Raw genomic sequence first — 14,579 nt, 5'->3', positions numbered from 1 at the left:
TGGGAGAAAAGCAATCCACATGGGCACAGCACTTGGGTTCAGAGGTCTTGTGCTGTCCAGACCAAGGGGATCCCCAGTGATTCACCTTTGGGGTGCGCTCGATGAGCAATTCTCAGAGCCGCAGGGTTGGTGTGGATCCCATCTGATATCATGCCATAGAACACCCTCCGCCTGGCAGGAATCTGGTCACTCGTCAGCAGCCCCACGATCCCAGGGTCGCGATGGTGGAACTGTGCAAAGGGATGAGAAAACAGGTGTGATGACTGCCATGAAGAAACCCACAGGCTGCCAGTGCCAAGTAGGGTGACCAAATGTCCCAATTTTATAGGGACAGTCCTGAAATTTATGGCTTTGTCTTATATAGGCACCTACTGCCCCGCTAACTTCTGTTCTGATTTTTCACACTTGCTGTCTGGTCACCCTGGTGGCCCGGATAGGGGGTGCTGCCATGGGGTGGCAGGATAGTTCAGTGGTTTGAGCACTGGCCTGCTAAACCCAGGGTTGTGAGTTCAATCCTTGAGGGGGCCATTTAGGGATCTGGGGCAAAAATTGGGGATTGGTCCAGCTTTGAGCAGGGGGTTGGACCAGATGACCTCCTGAGGTTCCTTCCAACCCTGGTATTCTATGAGGGCAGCAGCTGGACGTAGTGACAATGAATAGGCATGCATGGTGATATAATCCACTCAGGGTGGCACTTTATCCCCCACTAGTGGTGGCCGGCCCATGTAAAAAGTTTGATGAGCCTGCTACAGCCTTAGCTAACAGAGCTGGGTCTTCAGCTCGGGCAATAGGGGCTTGTGCGTTTAGACTCAGAGTCACATCCCCCTGCCGACAACCCACCCAGATGCGTGGTAGAGAATAAATGTTCATGGAGGAGAAGACAAACCAGAGTGAGCCACGGGTCCCCTCGGTTACTTACAGGTAACATGGCATTGAACAGATGGGTGATAAAAGTAGCACCATGCCGGACAGCTTCCTCTGCCTGAGACAGATTAGCTACAGAATGTCCTGTGAATAAAGAGCACCAGGTGACTTCTCTTGCTATTTCCCCCTTTACTCTCTCCATTTACTCCAACAACACCGAGAGGCAAGTGTGCTCAGTCCACAAATCACCAGAAGTTTGCTGGAAATCCATCTATTATTCAATCATGCTACACTCCAGTTCTGACAGCCTCATTCAGAACCCAGCTGGACCATGGAAGTTCCAGTTACAGTGCTTGAGATTAATTTGGATCCCTACTGCAGCGTACCAGGCACGTAGAGTGCTTGGCTTCCAAGGACTTCAGCAGAAAGATAAGATGGGTGAGGTAATATCTTTTACTGGACCAACTTCTGTTGGTGAGAGAGACAAGCTTTCGAACTTACAAGGAGCTCTTCTTCAGGTTGCGAGGGTGCTGATAAGATGAGACTGCGGGGCTTTGTTACAGTGATGGAATGAGCTTGTTTTTCCCAATGAAGATGAGAACCGTAGTCCTTTCCAGGGGCCTTGAATCCTGCTGGAGGCAGAAATTTGCCCTTCTGGATTTTTCTTTTATACGGCTTGTAGGGCAGCGCATGCTATGGCTGATTATATACAGATTTACTGGCTCTGTGGATGAGGGGAAAGCGGTGGACACGTTGTTCCTTGACTTTAGCAAAGCTTTTGACACGGTCTCCCACAGTATTCTTGCCAGCAAGTTAAAGAAGTATGGGCTGGATGAATGGACTATAAGGTGGATAGAAAGTTGGCTAGATTGTCGGGCTCAATGGGTAGTGATCAATGGCTCCATGTGTAGTTGGCAGCCGGTATCAAGTGGAGTGCCCCAAGGGTCAGTCCTCAGGCCGGTTTTGTTCAATATCTTCATAAATGATCTGGAGGATGGTGTGGATTGCACCCTCAGCAAGTTTGCAGATGACACTAAACTGGGAGGAGAGGTAGATACGCTGGAGGGTAGGGATAGGATACAGAGGTCCCTAGACAAATTAGAGGATTGGGCCGAAAGAAATCTGATGAGATTCAACAAGGACAAGTGCAGAGTCCTGCACTTAGGATGGAAGAATCCCATGTACCGCTACAGACTAGGAACCGAGTGGCTAGCCAGCAGTTTGGCAGAAAAGGACCTAGGAGTTACAGTGGATGAGAAGCTGGATATGAGTCAGCAGTGTGCCCTTGTTGCCAAGAAGGCCAATGGCATTTTGGGATGTATATGTAGGGACACTGCCAGCAGATCGAGGGACATGATCGTTCCCCTCTATTCGACATTGGTGAGGCCTCACCTGGAGTACTGTGTCCAGTTTTGGGCCCCACACACAAGCAGGATGTGGAAAAACTGGAAAGAGTCCAGCGGAGGGCAATATTCTATGATTTCATAGAATATCAGGGTTGGAAGTGACTTCAGGAGGTCATCTAGTTCAATCCCCTGCTCAAAGCAGGACCAACCCCAACTAAATCATCCCAGCCAAGACTTTGTCAAGGTGGGCCTCAAAAACCTCTAAGGATGGAGATTCTACCACCTCCCTAGGTAACCCATTCCAGTGCTTCACCACCCTCCTAGTGAAATAGTGCTTTCCTAATATTCAACCTAGACCTCCCCCACTGGAACTTGAGACCATTGCTTCTTGTTCAGTCATCTGCCACCACTGAGAACAGCCTAGCTCCATCCTCTTTCGAACCCCCCTTCAGATAGTTGAACACTGCTATCAAATCCCCCCTCACTCTTCTCTTCTGCAGACTAAATAACCCCAGTTCCGTCAGTCTCTCCTCATAAGTCACGTACCCCAGCCCCCAATCATTTTCGTTGCCCTCCGCTGGACTCTCTCCAGTTTGTGCACATCCCTTCTGTAGTGGGGGGGACCAAAACTGGACGCAATACTCCAGGTGTGGCCTCATCAGTGCCAAATAGAGGGGAATAATCACTTCTCTCAATCTGCTGGCAATGCTCCTGCTAATACAGCCCAATATGCTGTTGGCCTTCTTGGCAATGAGGGCACACTGCTGACTCATATCCAGCTTCTCGTCCACTGTGATCCCCAGGTCCCAGATCCCCAGCGGTGTATGGGATTCTTCCTTCCTAAGTGCAGGACTCTGCACTTGTCCTTGTTGAACCTCATCAGAAGGCCCAATCCTCCAATTTGTTTAGGTCACTCTGGACCCTATCCCTACCCTCCAGCGTGTCTACCTGTCCCCCCAGCTTATTGTCATCTGCAAACGTGCTGAGGGTGCAATTAACCCCATCATCCAGATAACTGATAAAGATGTTGAACAAAACCAGCCACAGGACTGATCCCTGGGGCACTCTGCTTGATACCAGCTGCCAACTAGACATTGAGCTGTTAATCACTACCCAGACAATCTAGCCAGCTTTCTATCCACCTTATAGTCCATTCATCCAATCCATACTTCTTTAACTTGCTGGCAAGAATACTGTGGGAGACCGTATCAAAAGCTTTGCTAAAGTCAAGATACATCACATCCACTGCTTTCCCCGTATCTGCAGAACCAGTTATCTCATCATAGAAGGCAATCAGGTTGGTCAGACATGACTTGCCCTTGGCGAATCCATGCTGACTGTTCCTGATCACCTTCCTCTCCTCCAAGTGCTTCAAAATGGATTCCTTGAGGAGCTGCTCTGTGATTTTGCCAGGGACTGAAGTGAGGCTGACCCATCTGTAGTTCCCGGGGTTCTCTTTTTTCAGTTTTTTAAATATGGGCACTATATTTGCCTTTTTCCAATTGTCCGGAACCTCCCCCGATCGCCACAAATTTTCAAAGATAATGGCCAGTGGCTCTGCAATCACATCCCCCAACTCCCTTAGCACCCTTGGATGCATTAGATCTGGACCCATGGACTTGTGCATGTTCAGCTTTTCTAAATAGTCCTTAATCTGTTCTTTCACCACTGAGGGCTGCTCACTTCCTCCCCATACTGTGCTGCCCAGTGCAGCAGTCTGGGAGCTGACCTTGTCTGTGAAGACCGAGGCAAAAAAAAAAAAAAGCATTGAGTACTTCAGCTTTTTGCACATTATCTGTCACTAGGTTGCCTCCCCCATTCAGTAAGGATCCCACACTTTTCCTGACTTTGCTGCATAAACCCTTCTTTTGCATGGTTCATCAATTTCAGCCCAAAGAGGAACAATGGGGGTTGGTGGGGTTAAGCTTTTCTATCCTTGATCTCAGCCCCAAAGGAGAGCTTGTGAGGAGACCATGAGCAAAATCCAGCCAGTGCTAAGTTATCAGTGTGTGTGTATGGGGGTGGCGGGGGGGGGAGGCGGGGGGGGGGGAGGATTCTCCGCACACACGGCTTCCACTTAAAAAAAAAAAAAAAAAAAGGACTGTGCTATATTTTCCAGAGATTAGTGATGCCTCCATTTTTGGGTGTGTAACTTGAAACACAGTAAAGGCCCTAGTTTTCAGAGGGCAGGTATTTAAGGTGGCTACAACTGGACACTTAAGACTTTTTGTGCAAGGAGAATTCAAACAGGTTAACTTTAGAAGTTGAACCTTTGCATGTGGTTGGCCCTCACTGAGGTCTTAGCTAAGTTTAAGACAAGAAAAGGTCAGGATCATATTCTTCCCTCAAATACAGATGACCCACCCACCCCACTCCTCCATTTTGCTGGAGTCAGAGTTGCTCACTCTTATCAAAGTGGAATTTGGCCCTTATTTACAAGCACTTTGAAACATTAAGACACGCACACCGTCAGATGTGCCCACCCAGTTTAGAGCCATGTTACACAGATGAGTTTTTGTACTTCTGTTTCACTGCAGGGCTCCAGAGCTTTGAAGGACATTAACTCTGCACAGTTGTGGACATGAGGAGTGGAAGCAGAAAGGTTTTCCTTTGAGGTTGGAAAAAAGACAGAGGGAAATCCAATGCAGATAACTTGCACTAATGCACGATTACGGTTACTATTCAAATAGTACACCAGGAAATGCAGATGTTAGGGTTCTCATAGCCATGTTGGCTTGAACACACAGCTTGCACTTTGCACTACAGACAATGGGCCTGATTTGCTAGGGTAACTCCATTAACCTCAATGCACCTGCACTGGCATGAGACCACTGTGACAGAGCAGAGGATCAGGCCCAGGGCGAGCAATGTGAGCAAACAGATTGGGCCTCTAAGGGACTGCCCAGACCCACCCACATAGCCTTCCAGGCCCTAGCCAGCAGACACCCTTACCCAGCGAGACACAGATGCCCCGTCTGGTAAGTTCCTGGATCACCTCACTGCTCCTCTTCATCTCAGGGGCCAGGGTGACGATCCGGACACAGTCCAGGTACCTGTAGGTGGCAAGCAGGTCCTGGAAAGCTCCCGAATCGAAGGTGCTGAGGTAGTGCTCTGGGTGCGCCCCCTTCTTCTCCTTGCTTATGAAAGGCCCCTCCAGATGGGCTCCTGCCCACCAGGGAGGGAAAAAATATCCACAACTGTTTCCCTTTCTTTCCCTGGGGGTGAGGACACCCCCACCTCAGCCCAGCAAATCCCCTCTCCCGGCCAGCCCCACCTCAGAATTACCAATCCCCCTCCCTCTGCAAGCTGGCTCCGAGAATGAAAAAACAGGCAGCTGCAGTGTAAGAGAAAGTCAAGGCTCCTTCGCATCTCCCTGTAACTGTTATCCTGCTCTATCCCCTACCCCAGACTCCTTCCCCTCGCCATCCACTCTTGTCTGGCTTTGCTTGACCTCACCTGTGCTGGCACCTATAATCTTTATTGCCCCAGCCCACACCTCCCCACAGCCCCTTCCTGCTGCCTGTTTCCCACTCTCCTCAACGAGCTTGCCCCAAATGCCAGCAGCTCAATTTTAAGTAGCAAAGCAAGGTCCCTGAGGTGCAGCCTTCCCCGAGGTGCCTCACCCCCAGTTGTCAGGCCGAGATCTCCCCACTCCTCAGAATGATGAAGGCCCTTGGGTTGCTCTCGTCAACATGGCAAGAGAGATGGCATCGCTGCCATCATGGGCAGTCTGCCCTCTCACAGTGACCCACTGCCACACACTGCCCAATTCCAGCAGGGCCAACATGTTGGATGCAGAGCCCAGCGGAGAGGAGTGCAGTAGCAAGTACCATGGGGTGGAACTGAGGGAGGAACATGGCAGCCAGCGTACAGAGATCTCCGGGAGTCCTGGCTAGGCTGCACCTGGCCTTGCACAGGGTAAAAATCTCAACCCCACCCCCACTTCCCTGTGGCACAACACTCCCAGCCACAGTGAATGCTTTCCACAGCAGCTGCTTCTCCTCCCTCCATAGAGGAGTGAGGCCAAGAGGACAGGACCTTGCTGTTCACTTACCCAGGATACCAGCCCCATGAGGCCCTCCATTTCTTACGCTGATCTGAGGAAGAACCTAGAAGGATGGGGATGTGTTAGAAGCCTCACAGACACAGTACCCTGCCTGCATTAGGGCCCCTAGCATAATGCCTGAGTGCCAAAGGGAACTATTTCACCCACTCAGCCCCAGGGCAGTGAGAGAGAGGTAACTACCCCAGCTGGAATCGTAAAAACTAGCCCCAGGGTTAAATGTGCTTTTCTGCTGGGTATGGCCTGGTCAGTTCTCGTAGCGGTGGGGCAGAGTGAAGGACTGGACTTAAGCAGAAAGGGTTAATCTCTGCTGGAGGGGGACACTACTTCGGGCCCACAAGAAGGTGGGTTCTATGTACCCCAGCCCCGGTTCTCAAAAGCACCCAAAACAGATCACTGTGGATGACTTGCAATACACTGTGCTCTGAGAAAAAGCACGTCCCAAGCCCTGTATAACTTGTCTCATGGGACACTGGGAATATTGCAGCGTCAGCTGCCTAAATGTGCAGACAAGCCATCTGGGTTTAGAACCCAGCTCCTCACACTCCCTCCCCTTCCCAACAGGCCGCTGACATCACAGAGCCCACACATTCCACTTCTGTGGTGAAGCCCCCAAGGCTTAGCCACCTGATCCAGTGGTGCCAGCCCCATTGCCCTGAGTATTTTGGTGCCCTGTGGGGCTCCCCTTACCTTGTGATAGACAGATGGTGGGGAGGTCACCAGGGTTGGGCAGAAAGAGGTCACGCCATGGGAGAGAATCTTCTGACTCACCAGAGAGATCCCTGATTGGACGTCATCCGTGGCCAAGGAGAAATCCACCCCAAAGCCCCCTGCACCATAAAGGAAACAAGGACAGCTGTGCACTCAGGAATGCCAAGTGGTGACATGGCAATTGGCTCTAGAAACCAGGGAGGCCAGCTCTGGAGACAGGACTGTAAATGGTGCCTAATATAACATGCAATTGAAGATTAGCTTTGAGAATAAAGGGCGTGCTACAAGCCAGCAGGGTGCGGGAGGATTTTGGGTTCCACAGACTATTTAGAAAAGCTGGACAAGCACAAGTCCATGGGGCCGGATGCGCTGCATCCGAGAGTGCTGAAGGAGTTGGCGGATGTGATTGCAGAGCCATTGGCCATTATCTTTGAAAACTCATGGCGATCATGGAGGTCCCGGACGACTGGAAAAAGGCTAACGTAGTGCCCATCTTTAAAAAAGGGAAGGAGGAGGATCCGGGGAGCTACAGGTCAGTCAGTCTCACCTCAGTCCCTGGAAAAATCTTGGAGCAGGTCCTCAAGAAATCAATTCTGAAGCACTTAAAGGAGAGGAAAGTGATCAGGAACAGTCAGCATGGATTCACCAAGGGCAAGTCATGCCTGACCAAACTGATTGCCTTCTATGACGAGATAAGTGGCTCTGCAGATGAGGGGAAAGCAGTGGTCGCGTTTTCCTTGACTTTAGCAAAGCTTTTGACACGGTCTCCCACAGTATTCTTGCCAGCAAATTAAAGAAGTATGGGCTGGATGAATGGACTATAAGGTCGACAGGAAGCTGGCTAAATTGTCAGGCTCAATGGGTAGTGATCAATGGCTCCATGTCTAGTTGGCAGCTGGTATCAAGTGGAGTGCTCCAAGGGTCAGTCCTGGGTCCGGTTTTGTTCAATATCTTCCTTAATGATCTGGAGGATAGTGTGGATTGCACCCTCAGCAAGATTGCAGATGACGCTAAACTAGGAGGAAAGGTAGATATGCTGGAGGGTAGGGATAGGATACAGACGGACCTAGACAAATTAGAGGATTGGGCCAAAAGAAATCTGTTGAGGTTCAACAAGGACAAATGCAGAGTCCTGAACTTAGGATGGAAGAATCCCATGCACCGTTACAGACTAGGGACCAAATGGCTAGGCAGCAGTTCTGCAGAAAAGGAGCTAGGGGTTACAGTGAACGAGAAGCTGGATATGAGTCAACAGTGTGCCATTGTTGCCAAGAAGGCCAACATTTTACATTTTGGGCTGTATAAGCAGGGGCATTGCCAGCAGATCGAGGGACATGATCATTCCCCTCTATTCAACATTGGTAAGGCCTCATCTGGAGTACTGTATCCTGGTTTGGGCCCCACACTGCAAGAAGGATGTGAAAAAATTGGAAAGCGTCCAGCGGAGGGCAACAAAAATGATTAGGGGACTGCAACACATAACTTATGAGGAGAGGCTGAGGGAACTGGGATTGTTTAGTCTGCAGAAGAGAAGAATGAGGGGGGATTTAATAGCTGCTTTCAACTACCTGATAGGGGGTTCCAAAGAGGATGGCTCTAGACTGTTCTTAGTGGTAGCAGATGACAGAACGAGGAGTAATGGTCTCAAGTTGCAGTGAGGGAGGTTTAGGTTGGATACTAGGAAAAACATTTTCACTAGGAGGGTGATGAAGCACTGGAATGTGTTACCTAGGGAGGTGGTGGAATCTCCTTCCTTTGAGGTTTTTAAGATCAGGCTTGACAAAGCCCTGGCTGGGATGATTTAATTGGGGATTGGTCCTGCTTTGAGCAGGGGGTTGGACTAGATGACCTCCTGAGGTCCCTTCCAACCCTGATATTCTATGATTCTAAGCCAATATAAAAGGAGATGTGGAGTACCCGATTGCACTATCTGTCCTGGTCACTAATCCCCAATGGCAAGCAGGCAAACCCACCAGAAGGGACCTGACCCGTCTATTTCATTCCCCCACACTGCCCCCTAATCTTTCTTAGGTACTTACCTGACCTCTATTCCCACAGTATATGAGCACCTCATGAGCTATTATTCATTTATCCTTACACACACCTGGGAAGCAGGTTAAGACTCTGATCCCATTGTACTGAGGCACAGAGAGGCCCAAGATAATGCAAGAAATCTGTGGTGGAGCAGGGACTTAACTCATGTCTCCCAGGTCCTTGGCTAGTGCCCTAACCACTGGACCATCCTTCCTCTCTGATCCTTTATGCCACACTACACATCGTCCTTCAGATCCCTTCTCAAAACCCAGCCCATCTCCACAATTCTCCCAATGGCGACCCACCCAGCTTTTATACCTCCTAACTTAAAACTCTGTAGCGTACACATGGACTGTCAACAAATGTTATGCTGCTTTAAACAGACTGCTACTGCCTGCCCAGACTATGCTCCTTGTGTTGGAGGAGCACATCCACACTAGCAGCTCTTGCATTGACACAGAGAGCACTGATGGTAGCTATCCCACTGTGCAACTGGCCACGGGGTGCTTTGGGAAAGGTTTGCAATGCCTCATGGGACAAGTATAGCATCACATGATGCAGGTTTCTCAATCCTATGTTCCATGGGCATCCTACTAGATCGTCAGCCACTTTTCAACTGAAGTGTGTGTGTGGGGGAGGAAGGAGAGCGTGAGAGACAGGGAGAGTTTGGTGAGAGGACAGGGAAGGAGAGACAGAAAGAATGTGTGTTGGGGAAGAGTGTGTCCGCATGCTCTCTCTTAAGTTCAGACAGCAGGCTGAGCAATCATTCCTGGAAGAGGGGACACCACCCCCGCTCCCCATCAGCCCCCGGCTTTGCACAGCAGTCTCTCTCCCTCTTCCTCCCCATAGCAGCAGCCTGCTCTGCCTGCCTGTGGTTCTGGGATTCCCTCCGTATTCTCCCACAGCAGCTCTGTGAGCTCTCCAGGCTGAGGAATGTCAAAGCTTCAGAGCTTTGAAAGTGGAGAGGCACATGCCTGTAGGGCAGCCGAGTTCAAAACAGTGAGCAGAGCGGTCACAACGGGCATCGTGGGGTACTGGAGGAGGCTAATTATGTCGACATAATGAATGGCAGCATCTACACTGAGTGTTTGCCACTTTAACTTTGCTGCAAAAAGCTTTATGCCTCTCATTGAGGTGGTTTTATTTTATTGGCAAAACAGCAGAGTTTTGCACCAAAAGTAGCTTTGTAGTGTGCACACCTCCATTGTTTTGTTGGCAAAATCTGCTTTTTGCCGACAAAACTGCACAGTGTAGACAAGGCCTTAAAACGGAGAGCCAGCCAGAGACTGCTAAACTAGAAGCTATGCAAACCTTATCTGCTGACGCAGCTGACGTCCCAACAAAGTCTGTTTTCAGGAAACAGGCGCACTGTGAGTCAGAGTTCAAAGGGCAGGAGGGGATACGTTTGTGTTGGAACTCATTGGTCTGTTTCTAAATGGCACACGTGGAGCCTGGTTCTCACTCAGATCTGCTCTAGATCAGTTGGAATGCCTTACCATTAATCTGCACATCAATGAATCCGGGGGCGATGATGCTGTCCTTACAATTCAGCTGAATATCAGCAGATCCCTTCTCATCAAAGAACAGCTTCTCTGGGTTAAGGATCTTCCCTTCTCGCACCCACAGATCCTCCCTGACGGAAGAATCACACAGAATAAAAGATGAACAATTCCTCCCAGCAGCAGGGGAGAGGCCTGGACTGCTTTCCACACTATTCAGTCCCCCTTTACCTATTAGCGCATAGACCACCCCAACACAGGGGCTGGTGGTTAACCCACCATGTGCTGTTATGGTCAGCAGGTGGAAGAACCAAATCAACACCAGGCACTCCCGCCCCAGGGAACTGCATGTGTCACCTCTAGGAAGTTTCCCACATGTCACCCCAACATGAACAATGCCTATACAGTTTCACTGGAAGGGCTGGCATCCTTCCTCTCTCCCTGCAGAGGGAGGATGTAGGAAGAGGTTAGCATGGATCAAATGATTCTAGCAAGAGTCTATGCCTGTTCTGATTGTTACCTAGGTGGCAACCTAAAACATAGTTGAGACCTCTCGGTTTCTGCTACAGGGAACAACTGCAGCTTTACAAAACAGAGGGAAGTTGGGGTATTGTAGGAACCAGCAGCCCTGTGGTTAGTGCTCTTTGCTGCCATGCAAGAGATCTGCATAGGTTCAACTCCCAGGCCTGGTTTTTCCAAAGAGCAGCACTCTGGGGTCCAATATCGTCTATACCTCGCATTCCACGGCATCGGAGGAGCATATTTTGGTATGCAGGCAGCCATCCCAGGGCAAACAGCCCTATCTGCTCACCTTTGCAGCTGGTGACTCCTCAAAATCCGGCAGTTAGTGAACTGGAAGATTGGAGCATCCGAGACAGACTTATTAGACGGCATTGTCGGGGCTTGGAGAAAACACCTGAAACAGGGAAGGGGAATGATGCAGAGGATGGGATACTTCCAGTAACCCAAGGACAGACAGAAGAATGAGAAAGGAAGGGTGGTTTGCACACAGGGTTGAGACTCAGGAGACCTGGGGCAGGTTGGTGGAAAATGAGAGAAAGGAGGTGCTGCTTTACAAAGAAAAAAGCAGAATGAGAATACAGTAGAGAGAGGTCAGCCAGATGGGACAGGGATTATCAGTGAGTTCAGACAGTGCCCAGTGCAATGGGATCCTAACCTTGATTGGGACCAGAGTGTGCTACTATATCACAAATAAATAATTGTGGGGCAAAAATGGAGATAATGTGTTGGAGATGGAAGTAGAAAAAAAAGGGGGGAGGGAAAAGCAAGAAGATAGACAACTTAATTTAGTGAATATCATTTCTTTGTGCTCTTTTGTTTTACTGTACTTCCAGGACCATGATTCTCCAAGCTGCTCCACGGACCCTTAAACCTGCAAGGAGCTCTTATGAAGTCAATGAGGCTCTGAGGGGCATGGATCAGCGTTCATGTCATGTTCCCCATCAGTACCCGGCCCGGGTCAGGGAACCTAATGATCCAACCAGTGGAACAAATTCAGTGATGAATCCTGGTCACATGCCACCTGAGGCACATTGCACATATGCTAAGAAGAACGAGGCTCCAAGCAGTGGTTCACCCATATGGAACAGTGGATGGGACAGCTACTCAGAGCCCTTAGGCTGGAGAGAGAAGTATTTGGAGGAAGACAGAAAATAACCTGATCTCTGTCAAACTGCACACAAAATGCTCTGATAGGTGGGGGGTCTGGTTGCTCCAGGGCTCCTTATTTACTTAGAGCATTTCCCCACTGAAAGGTTTCAGGTGTTTGCAACTCCACCAGGACCTTCACAGCTGCAGCTTGGCTCCACTTATCCAGCAGCACAGGAGGATACGGGGACGGGGAGGCAATAAGAGGAGGAATCTTTAGGTCACCAACACACACATTTTGTTTCTCTGTTTAGAAGCACCCCAAAATCCTGAAGTCCTGCTGACAAACAATTGATCCAGGCTAGTCTTAAAACACCCTTCAATAGTCACACCAAGTTAGAGAGACAAGGAGTCCGGTGGCATCTTAAAGACAAACAGATTTATTAGGGACTGTCCGGTTTGGCCAATGAACATGGCAGAGGGGCATTGCTGGCACATACAATATTAGCAGACGTGCAGGTGAATGAGCCTCTGATGGTGTGGTTGATGTGGTTGGGTCCTCTGATGGTGTCGCTAGAGTAGATATGGGGACAGAGTAGGCAACGAGGTTTGCTACAGGGATTGGTTCCTGGGTTACTGTTTCTGTGGTGTGGTGTGTAGTTGATGGTATTTGCTTCAGGTTGGGGGGCTGTCTGTAAGTGAGAACTGGCCTGCCTCCCAAGGTCTGGGAGAGCGAAGAATCATTTTCCAGGATAGGTTGTAGACCGTTAATGATGTGTTGGAGAGGTTATAGCTGGGGACTGTATGTGATGGCCAGGGGTGTTCTGTTATTTTCTTTGTTGAGCCTGTCCTGCAGTAGGTGATTTATGGGTACCCGTCTCGCTCTGTCAATCTGTTTCCTCACTTCCCCAGGTGGGTATTGTAGTTTTAAGAATGCTTGATAAAGATCTTGTAGGCGTTTGTCTCTGTCTGAGAGATTGGAGCAAATTCAGTTGTAAACTAGGGCTTGGCTGTAGACAATGGATCGTGTGATGTGTCCTGGATGGAAGCTGGAGGCATGTAGATAAGTATAGCTGTCAGTAGGTTTCCGGTATAGGTTGGTGTTTATGTGACCATCACTTATTTGCACTGTAGTGTCCAGGAAGTGGACTGGTCCAGCCTGAGATTGATGGTGGGATGGAAATTGTTGAAATCCAGGTGGAATTCTTCAAGGGCCTCCTTCCCGTCCCTCCAGCTTCCATCCAGGACACATCACACAATCCAGACCACAACAGACCTTTTACTAACATGTTACTACCCCTAAGGGATGCTAGAAATAATTAAGTAAGATGCTCCAATTTACGATTCTGTGAAAAGGACGTAAAAGCTGACAATGTAACCAAACTGCCCCAAATGCTATGATTTTGAAACACAACATGGTACCACAGGAAAGTCAAGCACAGAGAGTGGAAACAATGAATAGAAGTCATTTGATTTCTTTTCAACTAACCTTAGTTCCTGGGAAGATCAATTTGAGCTCTTCAACCTTTTCAGCTTGTGATACTGCTCCTCTCACTCAGCATCCCATACTGACTTTGGAGGAGGACTGCATTGACAGTCTGCTGGTACCTGTGGAAGAAACTGTTAAGTATAACACAGTGGAAATGAAAGCAGAGAGTCTCTGAGTATCCTACTCCTTGACAGACAGTTAGACCAGACTCCTACTTTAGTAATTGAATAAATTATATTGTATTATGGTACAGTCGAGAGGCCCTCGAAGGCATCAGAGCCACTTTGGGCTAGCACTGACAACACAGAATGAAAGATAGTCCCTGCCCCTTTATTCTCTCCTTCCCCACTCTCCATATTTTTGGGTCCTCCAGGTAGTTTCAGTGGCATTGCAGCAGCTCTTCTTTTCAGAGATACCTCGCTAGGCAGATGAGAGGGGTTATGCAGTCCAGTGCAAGTCCCACTATTGCTGTCCTACTGGGAAAAAAAATCCACCCCCCATATCCAGGTACTGAGAGGGAGACAGTGCCAGCACAGCGAGAAGGCAGCAGCAGACAGAGTTGGGGGCAGGCACAGAGAGGGTACTGTGGAAGGAGCTCAGGCCATGCTCCCTCGCTGGCACCCCAACGCTCTGGTAGAGTATTGAGGACGCAGAATTAGCAGAAAACGGGGTGGCTGGTGCAGCTCAGCTGAGCTCAAGTCTATCTCCCGGCTCCCTAAGGCCCGTCAGCGCAGGGCAGAAGGGATAGGAAGCTGGAGGGGGAGAATGGAGGTCCTTAAGACAGCTTAGCCCGGGCCCGGTTCTGCGGGTTCTGACCGGGCCGAGGATGCAGGGGCAGCCCAGCCATGCTACTCCCGGCGCGGGGGCAAGGTCCCCACCTTACCCCTGCGGCTCTGCCCGCTCCTGCGGCAGCAGCGGCTCCCCAACGTCCGGTCAGGTGAGTCTACTCAGCTGATTGGGAAGCG

The 14,579-nt window shown here is 49.7% G+C and overlaps 1 protein-coding gene across 2 annotated transcripts in view; it reads right to left on the bottom strand.

Moving 5' to 3' along the window:
• Window positions 1-14,579, bottom strand: part of AMDHD2 (amidohydrolase domain containing 2) — a 24,193-nt gene extending 9,614 nt beyond the window's left edge. The window contains exons 1-9 of one of the 2 annotated variants that reach the window (XM_073362923.2): window positions 14,498-14,579; window positions 13,615-13,733; window positions 11,329-11,433; window positions 10,515-10,651; window positions 6,964-7,103; window positions 6,265-6,319; window positions 5,163-5,375; window positions 920-1,008; window positions 86-230 (exon numbers count right to left, since the gene is read on the bottom strand). In XM_073362923.2, coding sequence (XP_073219024.1) covers window positions 86-230; window positions 920-1,008; window positions 5,163-5,375; window positions 6,265-6,319; window positions 6,964-7,103; window positions 10,515-10,651; window positions 11,329-11,411 — 862 coding nt within the window. In that variant the 5' untranslated portion in view covers window positions 11,412-11,433; window positions 13,615-13,733; window positions 14,498-14,579. Of the gene's footprint in view, window positions 1-85; window positions 231-919; window positions 1,009-5,162; window positions 5,376-6,264; window positions 6,320-6,963; window positions 7,104-10,514; window positions 10,652-11,328; window positions 11,434-13,614; window positions 13,734-14,492 lie in introns of both variants that reach the window. The other variant, XM_073362924.2, reaches the window with a different exon arrangement.

Source organism: Lepidochelys kempii, chromosome 10, assembly GCF_965140285.1.
Source record: "Lepidochelys kempii isolate rLepKem1 chromosome 10, rLepKem1.hap1, whole genome shotgun sequence".
Taxonomy (NCBI): Eukaryota; Metazoa; Chordata; order Testudines; family Cheloniidae; genus Lepidochelys; species Lepidochelys kempii.
This window is presented reverse-complemented; position numbering and strand designations above follow the sequence as displayed.